Source organism: Onychostoma macrolepis, chromosome 02, assembly GCF_012432095.1.
Source record: "Onychostoma macrolepis isolate SWU-2019 chromosome 02, ASM1243209v1, whole genome shotgun sequence".
NCBI lineage: Eukaryota > Metazoa > Chordata > Actinopteri > Cypriniformes > Cyprinidae > Onychostoma > Onychostoma macrolepis.
In genome coordinates, this window is record NC_081156.1 from 6,445,594 (window position 1) to 6,458,081 (window position 12,488).

The 12,488-nt window shown below is 38.1% G+C and overlaps 1 protein-coding gene across 5 annotated transcripts; it reads right to left on the minus strand.

Moving 5' to 3' along the window:
- Positions 1-3,597: 3,597 nt before the first annotated feature.
- LOC131532209 (beta-1,3-galactosyltransferase 2-like) lies at positions 3,598-7,479 on the minus strand. Of its 5 annotated transcripts, none has more exons than XM_058763731.1 (2): positions 7,343-7,479; positions 3,598-5,084 (listed from the first exon to the last, which is right to left on the minus strand). In XM_058763731.1, exon 2 carries the CDS (start codon positions 5,017-5,019, stop codon positions 3,895-3,897), a length of 1,125 nt encoding a protein of 374 aa, XP_058619714.1. In that variant the 5' UTR covers positions 5,020-5,084; positions 7,343-7,479; the 3' UTR covers positions 3,598-3,894. The 5 variants fall into 5 exon arrangements, with proteins under 5 accessions (XP_058619714.1, XP_058619721.1, XP_058619699.1 ...); XM_058763738.1 differs by lacking the exon at positions 7,343-7,479 and adding an exon at positions 6,621-6,639; XM_058763716.1 differs by lacking the exon at positions 7,343-7,479 and adding an exon at positions 6,002-6,090.
- Positions 7,480-12,488: the final 5,009 nt, after the last annotated feature.

Below are 12,488 nucleotides of genomic sequence, written 5' to 3' on the forward strand. Positions count from 1 at the left end.
AGGAGCGAATCAAATGGCTGTTCTTATGAATGGCTCAGTGAATCAGTGATTCGCCCAAATCAACGCGGATTTGGATTCGAACACAAACGAAACAAAAACAGCACTCTTGCTCGTGTCGTATTGCCTAAGTGTCAGGAGCATTTTTTACTCGCATATCTTGAAATTTCCGAGTTAGCAACATGTATATTAAAACATAACATTATAAATGAATTAAAAAAAACATATAATGATTGATAAGTACCAAGTGCAAAGCCGCTATGGGACTGAGCTCGAATAGCTTCAGCGTCAGCGACTTTTTATAGTACAGAATCGCTGTCAATCAAAAGGAGATGCAGACCGTCCAATCATCGTGCAGAAGCCCGGAGTCCAGGCCACTCCTCCATTCACCCCAGAGACGCTGAGCGTCCGGGGGCGGGACATAATCGCAGCATTTATCCAATGACCGTCTAGTTTGGAAGCACTGAAAAAAAACTGTTCAAAGCAGCCCCATTGAAGTCAATGGACTCTAGGCTTCAGCAGAGAAATGCACTGACGCTACGGGAATATATGAGAAGGAAATCGAGGCCGACCTGCTATATGTAGCTGATTCTGAACACGTCTTCGAGATTAACGTGTTCTAACGCATTTTTAGTCAATAAAATGTTAACACAATAGTACATATTTGACCATTAATTTTTTGACATTATAGGGGAAGCCAAGCTTCCCTTGCAGTCTTAAAGAAATCCCCACTGATTGTAGCCATAGTTACAAGTTCAGCTGAAAGCCATAAACTGGGGGAATTAATGACAGCAATGTGTGAAGTGTGCAGGACTGGTTTCGATCACACAAGAGAAAGAATCATGTTTTGATAAATCAGAATTATGACAAAAATTCAAAATGAGAAGTCATAACAGCCTGGTCTCATGTTACGTAGGTATTAATACGTAACATTTACTAACACAAAACGTACATGTACGTTTTTACTGATGCTAAAACGTACAAATTTAGACGTATTTCAACGTTTAAAAGTACAAATCCATGCGTATTTTTAGCTAAAAAACGTAAAAATATTTACGTATCTTTTATATCATTAAGATATTCGAATCAATGCATTTTTATCATCATTTTATCTATAAGCGATTTAGGCTTTTAGACCCCTTAACTTACCCCCAAACCTAAACCTACCCATTTTACAGCGAATATGCATTTTTATCATTTTATTAATAAGCAATTTAGATTTTAGACCCCTTAATCTACCCCCAAACCTAAACCTACCCATTTTATAGCGGATATAAAACGAAATTGACCGAAACATGCAGGAAAATAACAATTTTAGTCACAACATAGCATTAAAAATGTTTTTATAGTCGCTAATCCCACTCCTGCATCTAAACCTAAACATAGCTATTTCTGTACAGTAAGTTATAAGAAAAACATGACAGACAGATACAATTACAATCATTTATTTATTGCAAAAATTTCAAAAGCACTACCAAAAGTAATCCAAATGACGATGCGTTGCAGCCGCAGTCCTCTCTGGCAGAATACAGTAGGTTTGTGTGCGGTGCAGAGCAGAATTTATGTTGTTAATCGCTGAAAATATTATCCGGATTATTTTCCTGATCCTCTCGCTCTCAGTGAACTCGTGAAGGCGCGCGTGCTAGCATCATTCAAATACACACCTCACCAGAAACACGGCATGTCGCAATCTGTGACGAATGCAGGCGAGAGCCAATGAGCGTTCGGTTATCCTGCCGTAAAACCTGTCGTTTGAAGCGGCAACATTTGAATTCGTAACGAATGCATCAGTCAGCGCGGGCTTTGCTGTTTACGGTCGCTGGACTCGCTGCTCGGGATGGAGATGAAGATCGTCGAATAAAGGCTTGGATTTGGGTCTGTTCCTCGCAGTCGTGTGGATTCTGAAGATCTGGATTACAGAGCACGAATAAAATCGTTTCATTTCGTAATTATGTTGCGGTTTTGGTGTTTTTGTATAGTTCTGTTGTCAGTCACAGCATGTGGAGAAAACGCCTTTTGTGGCCCATGGCAAACAAAGTACATGACAAGTAAAGGTTAAACGATTTCAAATGTTATTTATTTTAAGGTTTAAAGTGAAGTCTTGTTTAACATTATGTAGGCCTATTATTGGAAATGAGCTGGCAGCAGAAATCACACAAAACGAAATGTTATTTCCTATTAAGTAAGTTAAGCAATTTAATGATGCAATTGAAAACAAGGTAATTGATATGACAACTAATAATAAAATTAATGCGGCGATTTCAATATTCATAAGGATTTATTTTTAGACGTCAATACCTCAGTTTTGTACATTTAAATGCTGAAAATATGTAAGTATTGTACGTTTTAGTGCCTGTAAAAACGTAAGTAAATGCACGTTTTATAGAACCACATTTTACGTAAAATACATACGAATTATCATGAGATCACGTTAGACACACACACACCCTTGCATCTTGGTTAGGACTGCCTTCCGTGTCATTTCGCATCATGTGGGTAAAGTTGTTTGGTGGTACGACCGATAACTACAAAAATAAGATCCCTGGACGGCTGTAGTAGTGATATATAGATTGGTTTGTCATACTAGAGGTAGTTTGTGTCGTAACATACCTCTCAATGCACAAGTCCTCCTCTGTGATACTCTGAGATGTGTAACGTGTCATATTTTAACCGCTAAAACAACGTCAAATAAAAGCATCTAATAAAAGTCATTAGGATGTGGAGAATGAGCTAATGTTAAAAGTCATACAGAACGTAGAAAACCAGATTTTGGCACTTCTAGTACAATAATGGACAAATCTGAAGGCAAGGCATGAACATTTACAATTTTTTAACAGCAAGAGCAACACTACCTTTAACAAGTTTTCTTTTGAAAGAAGTCTCTTATGATCTCCAAGGCTGCATTTATTTGATCAAAACACAGTAATGTAAAACTATTACAATATAAAAGGAATGTTTTCTATTTTAATATTTGACTTAATTTTGAAATTTAAAAAATGTAATTTATTCCTGTGATCAAAGCTGAATTTTCAGCATTATTACTCCAGTCTTCAGTTTCACATGATCCGTCAGAAATCATTCTAAGATGCTGATTTGCTGCTCAAGAAACATTTTAAATGATCAATGTTGAAAATTGTGCTGCTTCATATATTTTCGGTAACCATGATTTTCAGGACTGTTTGATGAATAGCACCTTTTAAAAATGCATTTATTTGAAATATAAGTCTTTTGTAACAATGCAAGTCTTTACTGTCACTGTGTTTTCAGCGATTTAGCAATTTAATGCATCCTTGCTTAAAAGTATTCCTTTAAAAAAACAATTTTTTTAAAATTTATCCCGACCATTTGAACGGTAGAGTGTGGTGGTGCTGCTGTCGTAAAACACGCATGCGCTGCAGAAGAAAGCACGCACATGTGTCATGGTACTTTCCAAAATGGCAGACGGGATGAGGAGGAGAAGAATCACTGAATAAAGACTTTTTTTTTTTTTTTTTTTTGCACACAAAAAGTATTCTCGTAACTCTCAAGATTTCATCAAAAATATCTTAATTTGTGTTCCAAAGATGAACGAAGGTCTTACGGGTTTGGAACGACACGAGGGTTGAGTAATTAATGACAGAATTTTCATTTTTGGGTAAACTATCCCTTTAAAGACCTTTTTTGCTGCATGTTTACAATCCCATGTATCATAAGACTTTATATTTAAAACAACTTGTGTTTTATAACAATCAAATCAGTCAGATTCGTAAAGATGTAGTGAGTGACAGATTGCAGTAGTGAAAATAAAAAAAATAAAAAAAAAAACACAGGTAAGTTTGTCCAGAACCCTCCTGTGCTTTAATCTGTGCTTTAAACCACCACCAAGCATGAAACATTGTCACAACTTAATTAAACATTCTACCCAGTCGTTTGGCAGGGATCGTGCTTGTTGCTCTGCAGGTGCTGCCAGTACTGGATGATCTCATTGGGATGAAATCCATGAGAGGTGATCAGGTTGCTGTACCTACAGCTAGAGTAGGGCACTCGCCAGTGATTGAACAGCAGTTCATTTGGTGGTGGCGTTGGCTCCATCTTCAGTTTAGCTAGACACATACCCACATAAACATCTTCTAAATGTAGTCTGGGTATGGTCAGAGATGCCACGTATATCCTTCGGGCCACATCACCGGAGAAGACGTATCCAGTCCCAGAACAAAAGGTGGGGTATCGTCTACCTGGGTACACTTCTAGGGGCATGTACCATTTACTCTCTTTGTTTCGGTTTGGAGAGAAGTCTGACATGTGAAGTCCTGTGAAATACTTCTGTGTTAGTTGCCCTTTGGGCTTTAGGAGTTTTTCCATGAGGTATTCGGTGTTGACAAACATGTCACTGTCTGTCTTCATGACGTATTTGGCCTCGGGACAATACTTTGTGATCCAGTACATCCCCATCAGCGTTTTCAGGGTAAGGTTGTTGTAAGTATCCCTGTAATCTTGCTGGATGATATCATGATACCGATGACTTTCTTCCTCTATTGTGTGCTGCAGTTTACTGCCATTTCTTTGGGTGTCTTTATTTACACCTATGAAAAAAAGGCGGACGAAACCCAAACCCCCAGCCACGATTTCATTAGCCCACGTTTTCCTGATGGCGTCCCTGGCATCGGTTTTCTTGGGCTCAACTGCAATCAAAAGCACTAAGAAAGGTGCTTGCAGCAGACATGCGCTCGGCTCGTTGAGGATGTACTCGTAAGGTTCCTCTTTAAGTATCCTTGCCACTCTCATCTCTTCGCTTGAACTGATGTTCGAAAGCAAGGAGTTTTCCAACCCCTGCTGCAGACTTTCATCCAAAGCTGAGATGACATTTTCATTTGAATTTAGTGGTGAAGAGGACACTTCAAGCTCCGTTAACTTGTTGGGATTTTGGATTTTGTGTGGAAAAATCCACTGACCCTGAAAAACGATGCATACCACAAACATGATCACAATGAGGAAAAGGGAAACGCTGCTGTATCTGTGCCTCCGTTTCCGCTTCCATTCCATCTCTTTGGGTTCATTGGATTTGTCAAACCTCTCAGAGTAAACAGCGAGTCCAGATATGTGGAAACCTGCAAATAAAAAAGGGAACAATTTTTATTTACTTATTGTTACTGCACAAAATTTGCAACATTTTAATTATGTATTTGATAGATTTAAATGTGACATTTTCAAATGAAGCTCAGTGTGCTACACTCTTCTTATATATATATATATATATATATATATAAGGATGGACTAGTTCCACCCTGGTCCTCATGTGGACCTCGTGCAAGTGTGAAACATCTGTTTTAGACTTGCTTCCAGTACTAAAACTTTTAAATGATCATCTCATGTGGTTTGCATCCATCAGGGTTCAAATAAAAACACAAAGCAAATGAGAACATTAGATTGTTACAAAACAGGAATGACCAAGTGCCAAAGGTCAAAATTCACCTCAAAATTTCACCTACAGTATATCAGGTGCTCCAGCTGAAAATCCTTAAATGTCACAACATATGATAAGTGAAGCTGAAAATTTGACAAATTTTTCTTTCAAATTCTCAGACATGATTAAATATATTGCTGATTAATAGACCAAAAAGATCCGCACTCATCCAAATAACCCAAAAAGGCTTATTATTTATTACTCGGAGGTCATAAAAAGTGCAAAACGTTTTCAGGTGTTACCTCAGTGCCATGTGCTACCAGGCACACACCTGCGCTCATTAAACCATGTAGCCCATTACCATAATACACTTAATATCACGAGAATACAAAATAATATATCTCTCCCAAACACACATACCCCAAAACATTCAAAATGCTCCATATATAAATATATCAAAAGAGTATACAAATACATACAAACATTTTTTTTTTTGCATCAGTTTTTATATTCAATGAGTCCCACCCCATATCCTTAAATTATTATGAAAAAACAAATTCAAAGACAATTCTTCATTCATACCAAGAGGATGTAAACTTTTAAGATCAAAAATCCACCTACATTCCTTCTGCAACAGTCTACGTTCCAAATTATCCGAACTACAGCACCACGGTCGCTCGCTTTCAGCGTCACCACCAGCGCGCTCCCGACAACTGTTTCAAACTTATTTTTAACATGTTCAGTGAAGGATTTACTCTGTATATGAATTTTAATCCACGCTACAGGAACCGTTTCATGAATAAATACAAAACTAGAGACAATCTAATACTGAAATGAGACATTAATAAATAGAACTAAAGAACATTTAAAGCACGTATTTCTGTACATTTCGAAATAGGGTGCATTAAAAGTCAATAAATCCTTGATTAATATGAATATTTTAATTAAAAACGCGTATTTAAATAACAGCAGAGTGAGCGAGTTTTTGGATATGGTAAGATTAAACTTATTTAGTGAACAAAGTAGCACATTTCAGCTCTCATTTTGTTAGGATTGGTACACAAAATGTTATTTTATCCGTGCTTCGAGGAAATCCTCAATCTATGTTTTCTTCATGTGGCCGCAAACATTTAATTTTTACGTGCCTTTAAGCAATATGCACCATTAAAGTTTAGCTTTCTTCACCACGTTAAGCCGGCAAATGTGGTTTTTACATGTAATAATCGTAATATGCGTTTACCTTATGGCAGGGGCGCAGATAGGATTTTTTAACTGGGGGGGACCAAGCTGTCAGCAAATTATTTAAACTCAATTCGTTATTTTGCGTAATTTGGGCTTTAACTAGTGCTCAAGTAGTTGCTTTGCGTAATTTGGGCTAATGATTTGCACTAAAAAGCCATTGGGGGATTCTTATTTGAAATCATGGATAAACAACAATGAACAAAGGTAAATAAAGGCCTACCTGATCACCACTAGCAATTCATGATCAGACTGTTATTTGACTAGTATGCCAATCACCCACCAAAACTTCATGTCTTCAGCAAAGTATGTTTTATTTAAACATTTGCTTATCTCAGCATACAAAGTCTATCATTATGAACAAAAAAATGAAATGTTTTTCATAGTCCATAATTTAAGAATCTATATCCTCCGATTTCCTGCTATAAGAGGATGTCAAAAGTTTATGTAGGCCTTTATTTGTTGTTTGCATAAACCTTCCACCACACAAATTTACTTATAATTATTTTTATAGTGGCTTTCACGACAGTGAACATACCTCAGTCAATTTATACAGTACAATGGGTTAAATGATAAGATAAAACATTATTTCCTGACGATAAATAGTTTTTGCTGTGTTTGCTAAGTGCAAAAGCATTCTTGCCATTTTTGTCAGACTAGTTATTCCCCTTAACAAATCTAATCTGCCACATCTGGGAAAGTCAACAGGCATAGGATACTTACATTGATTGTTTTTTGAAAAAACGAGGTGATTGTTTTTTGTCTCTTCATTGCCTTTATGTGGCACTTGCAGTCGATTTTTTTCAGTTCAGAAAATCACCGACTCAGCTCAGTCATAAATTGTATATGATCACTATGGTTACCGCTCATACAGGCACGAGGTCCCGCCTTTATCGCCTCTGATTGGCTAGAAGGGCTCTCTCCGATTGGCTACACTAACTCGACCCCTAAACCTACCCAATAGGAGGAGACCCTTCTAGCCAATCAGAGGCGAAAAAGGCGGGACCTTCCCATACCATCCTGGGAAAAAAAGATTCGCGCCCCGGCGGCGTCACTCAGAGAGAGTGCAAACACTGGTTAATCCTCTGTTTTACCGATTTTTGTCGCCTTTCGTAGCGATAGTGAGGGCGGGGGACGGATCGGGTCACTATGAATTTGGGGGGGTCATGTCCCCCCCGTCCCTAGTGCCATCTGCGCGCCTGCCTTATGGTGCAGAGAGTCTCCGTGTCAGTGAAGCGAAGCATCTTCCCTCTGAAAACATGTCGCATTTCGGGGCAAATAAAAAAAACAACAACATCGAACAACAATATAAAATGCTGTAAACTATTCATTGGTTATCCTAAAATTAATTGAATTACAAATTATACTACAACTGGAAAATACTGTATATTGATAAACTGTTCGGCGTGATGAAGTTTAATGTCTCCGACAGCGTCTGTAGTCCCATTTAGCAACAGTCTTTTTTAAGAAACATAACAGCTTAAAAAAATCATGAGTGGGGTGTAAAGCCCAATTTATACTTCTGCGTCGAACCTACGCCGTAGCCTACGCAGAGACGCACATACCTGACGTGCACCTCTCCAAAAATCTAACAGCGGGTCAATTCTACGCGGACCGCAAGCGCTGTCTGCTAGAACCCCTCCCTCTGTATGCACTTGAGTTTTGTGTGCGTTTATGAGCGCTGTAATATAGCTTAATGTTACACCTTCTTATTTAAAATAAAACAAAGTGTCTTATTTATTATACTACAGCATTATACATCAGTAGTTGTCCGCGACAAACCGCCGTGGTACACGTCCTTGTGGAGATTGAAAGAATGCCATCTTCTCCTGTTCAGTTGTTGTCTCCTTTTTGTATATTTAAATAATGATTTAATATATTTTTTTTTTTCCAGCTGTGGTAGCAGGACCATTTCCCATGGACCACGCCCCCTCCCCACCCAAGAATCACCTGCACTCAGAATCGAATTTAACTAAATAAGACAAGTAAATAGTAAATAATAAAATAAGAACAAATAAATGAATGACAATCAATAGTACAAACAAAAACAATAACAAGATACAAATTAAATTATCAGTACTTAATATTTTTCAGTTAGGTCTAACTATAATCTATTCAACTGTAAAATAACACTGAGTAGTCTTCACTGTATAATGAAAGACAGCAGCAGGTTTATTTAGGCTGCTGTCTCTTTAAGACCGCATGCACAGATCTAATATGTTACACATGGCTCTATGCTTACTTTTCTTTTCAGGAGCCCTTGTCCTCCTAATTTAAAAAATTTAGGAGCACCTTCTGATCAATAATCAAAAATTAGCCTTCCTAATACCCGGTGACATTTGACTCCTTAAAGTGACTTACAGGGGTATTTTCTTTTTACCTTTGCGATGGCATCATTTTCATCTGTCAAATTTAAAAATTTATGTTTATAAGCTTTTTAAAATTTCTATTTAAAACAATATAAGTAGTAGAATAAGACAAATAAGTTACCAATCATATGAAATTAGTATTAATAAAAAATTAATTTGTACTACAGAGGTGGCACAGAAGAACACAAAAGTGGTTTGTACATTTCCAGACGTTTATTGAGGCTCAGAGGTAGCATGAGTGCAATTAAATTCATAGATTCATGTGGAGATTAATGTTTTAAATATAAAATTTTGAATACAGAAATATTAAATGATTTAAATAACTGAAATTATACACTAAAAGTGAAACTGAAACCGCCAGCAGGTGGCGGCAAGTCAATTATTTCTTCACTGAATCATTCATTCAATTGATTCATTCGAACGGATGATTCATTCAGGAATGAAGCAAGTGACTCACTGCTTCCCAATATGTATACTATCCACCCTATCTACCCTAAATAGTATTGAAAATTACGACTACCACTCAGAATTTAGGATGGATAGTATGCACATTGGGACGCAGGCACTGTCTTTATGAATGGTTAATCATGAATCAAAAACGATGGAACCGGAAGTGCTAAAATGCTAACTCGCTTCCAGGTTTTCGCCTACAAAGTGACATCATAGTTCCCCCACTCTATTCAAAGTTCACATCGAGCCAAGTACAGTTCAAATCCCTGGATGAGTTCTTGCTCCGCCCCCTTTATCAAGGATGCATCCAGAGGTGACTTGTGCGAACTTGCAGTAGCCCCTCAATGCAGAACAAAAGATCCAGGGGGCGGGGTTGGATCCACATCCAGGGGGTGGAGATTGGTAGATTTAGGGGTGGGGATGCTGGTAGTGTAGATATGTATCATTGCATCGAGTTGTTTTGGATAATAAAAAAAACGTCAGGTCTGACAATATCGTGTCTTTTCGAATTTAAATCTAGATTTATTTGCATTGGCTCATGGAAACCTCTATGAACACACTTGACATGACTTGGCCAAAAAAAATCGCGGTGGACGAATTTACGTTTTATTAAAAAGTGTTTGTGTATTCTGCACTAATGGCGAGCGCACACAGATGCCTGCCTCTGTTGCGAGTCCCGATCAAGCACTTTACCGATTCAACTGCTCTCCTCTCCTCCTCCTCCTGGCTCTTTACGCCACAGAGCAAGCCTGTTCTTGATAAAGCTGCTGTGAAAACGTGGGAAAAGCCGACGAGGAAGAAGTTGGGGTGAAGCGTTCTTTATAGGCGGAGCAAAACCCTTCATGACTCCGTCTATAGCGCATTGTGATTGGGTGGTTTACGCTGTCAATAGAGGAGACAAACCAATGGGCCACTGGCTGCTCGTGATGGTCCTTAGCAAAAAAAAAAAAAAAAAAAGAAATTCTGTCGGCCCCTTCAGTGCGTCGGCCCACCGGGAAAATGCCCGGTATGCCAGATTACCAGTCCAGCCCTGACGATGATAAATTGAAATGAAAATAACTACCGAAAACACACTGACTCGCGCCCGCTCCACTTTCCAGCAGAGCTCGGCACACGACTCCCTCTTGTGACGTAATGTGACGCGATGTTGAACAAAAAGCGGTTTTTGAGAACTGTCAAGGAAACCGTCACTTTTTCTTCTAAATTTGTGCCCTCACGCCTTGTAAAACATTTTCAAACCCTGCAAACAATCGAACGCAGAACTTTCATAACGATCAACCAATGGTGGCATGCTTGATAGACACCCTCTCATTAGCATGTTGAGCTGAGGAAAAATAAATACTGAACTACATTCAAAAATGAATAAAGGTTTGAAAGGAAAAAAAAAAAAACTTTCAGTTTAGCACAGGGGTGTCAAACTCAATTCCTGGAGGGCCACAGCCCTGCAGAGTTTAGCTCCAACCCTAATTAAACACACCTGATCCAGTCAATCAAGTCCTTCAGGCTAAATTGAAGACTACATGGTTTGTGTGTTGGAGCTAAACTCTGCAGGGCTGTGGCCCTCCAGGAACTGAGTTTGACACCCCTGGTTTAGCATTTCCTTTAGCATTTTTTTATTTTATTTCCCCCAACATTAGTTTAATTTATTTAATTATTTATCGCCTCGATCGCCACATTTAATTATTTATATATTTATGCAGGAATGTGAGGATTAATTAATTAATATATTTATTTGCACATTTATTTATGTATAATTTTGTGAATTTATGCATTTATTTATTTGCGTATTTATTTATTTATTGTTTTTGCAGGTTTGGTCCTCCATATTTGTGCAGCATCAGATTTTAATTTTTTCTCCCTCATTTACTGTTCGTGGCTGTTTTTGCCCCATTGACTTCCATTATAACAACATTTTTTGATTGCAAAGCCATGACACCATATAATCATGCATTCTTGATTGTTGGTGGTTTTCCCTGTTGGGAAGAGGTAAAATTTGACATTTTTACTGTTGATCACCAGGTAGCACCATTAACCCTTTAGATAGGCCTGAGCAAAAAAAAAAAAGCTTAGTTTCTGGCTTGTATATGGAGTATAACAGCATATTATAGTGTGTGTGTGTGTGTGTGTGAGAGAGAGAGAGAGACCTTTGCGCACTTACCTTGATGCATCTGAGAAAATCTAAATATGCACCTCAGGTCTCAGAACTACATGGAGTAAACAAAAACAAAGTGTATTTATGCACCTGCTGCCTTTTGATGGTGAGAAGTACGGACGGCCTATGTGTGAAATGCTTGTCTTTTCTTGATGGTAAAGCCAGTTTAAAACCTTAAGACTCAACAGCACCCCATAGTGGACGAAAACGTCCCCAACAGTACATAAGGGCTAATTATGGCACGTTTGGCATTCCATAGGGCAGGGATAGTTTGAAAATAATTAAGCCAGATGTCCTTGAAGACCAGGGTTGGGAACCCCGGATCTATTACACCATATTCTTGCAGTAGCACGACATTTAGCCAACATTAACAGATTGGGGATTTTTTTTATTGGGGAATTGTCTAACAATTTCTCACCAAGAAGTATGCTTAACTGCACAAAACAATACAACTCAAGTGTAGAGACCCCATGGTGGTTTATACTGGCGAATTCACGCCAGCAGAGTTTCTTTTTAGGGTAAAGCCTAACCTCACCCCAACTAACTTTTAGCCTACTAGCTAATTTTAGCCAAACTCAAAATGCATTTCAGCTGACAATGTGCGCATCATTTCTTTCGGTTCCCTCATGTCAAACAAGTAAAACTCAACTGTATTGGAGTGTGGACCAGCGTTTACCCATTTAACGAGAGAGAGGAGGAAACTAAATATATATTGTATTGCACATTTATAAATATATATATTTCACAACCACTCATCTATCATGTAAAAGTGCACAATTTTTTGATTTCCCGTTTTCAGTCTGTTTTATACATTTATAAATATATATTGCAATGTATGGAAAACCGGTCAAATAATGACTAAAATGCAGTGGCACAATCACTTAACCACACAGGGCAC

Coding starts and splice junctions, on each gene's coding strand:
- LOC131532209 (XM_058763731.1), bottom strand. CDS start 5,019: ATGGAATGGAAGCGGAAACGGAGGCACAGATACAGCAGCGTTTCCCTT.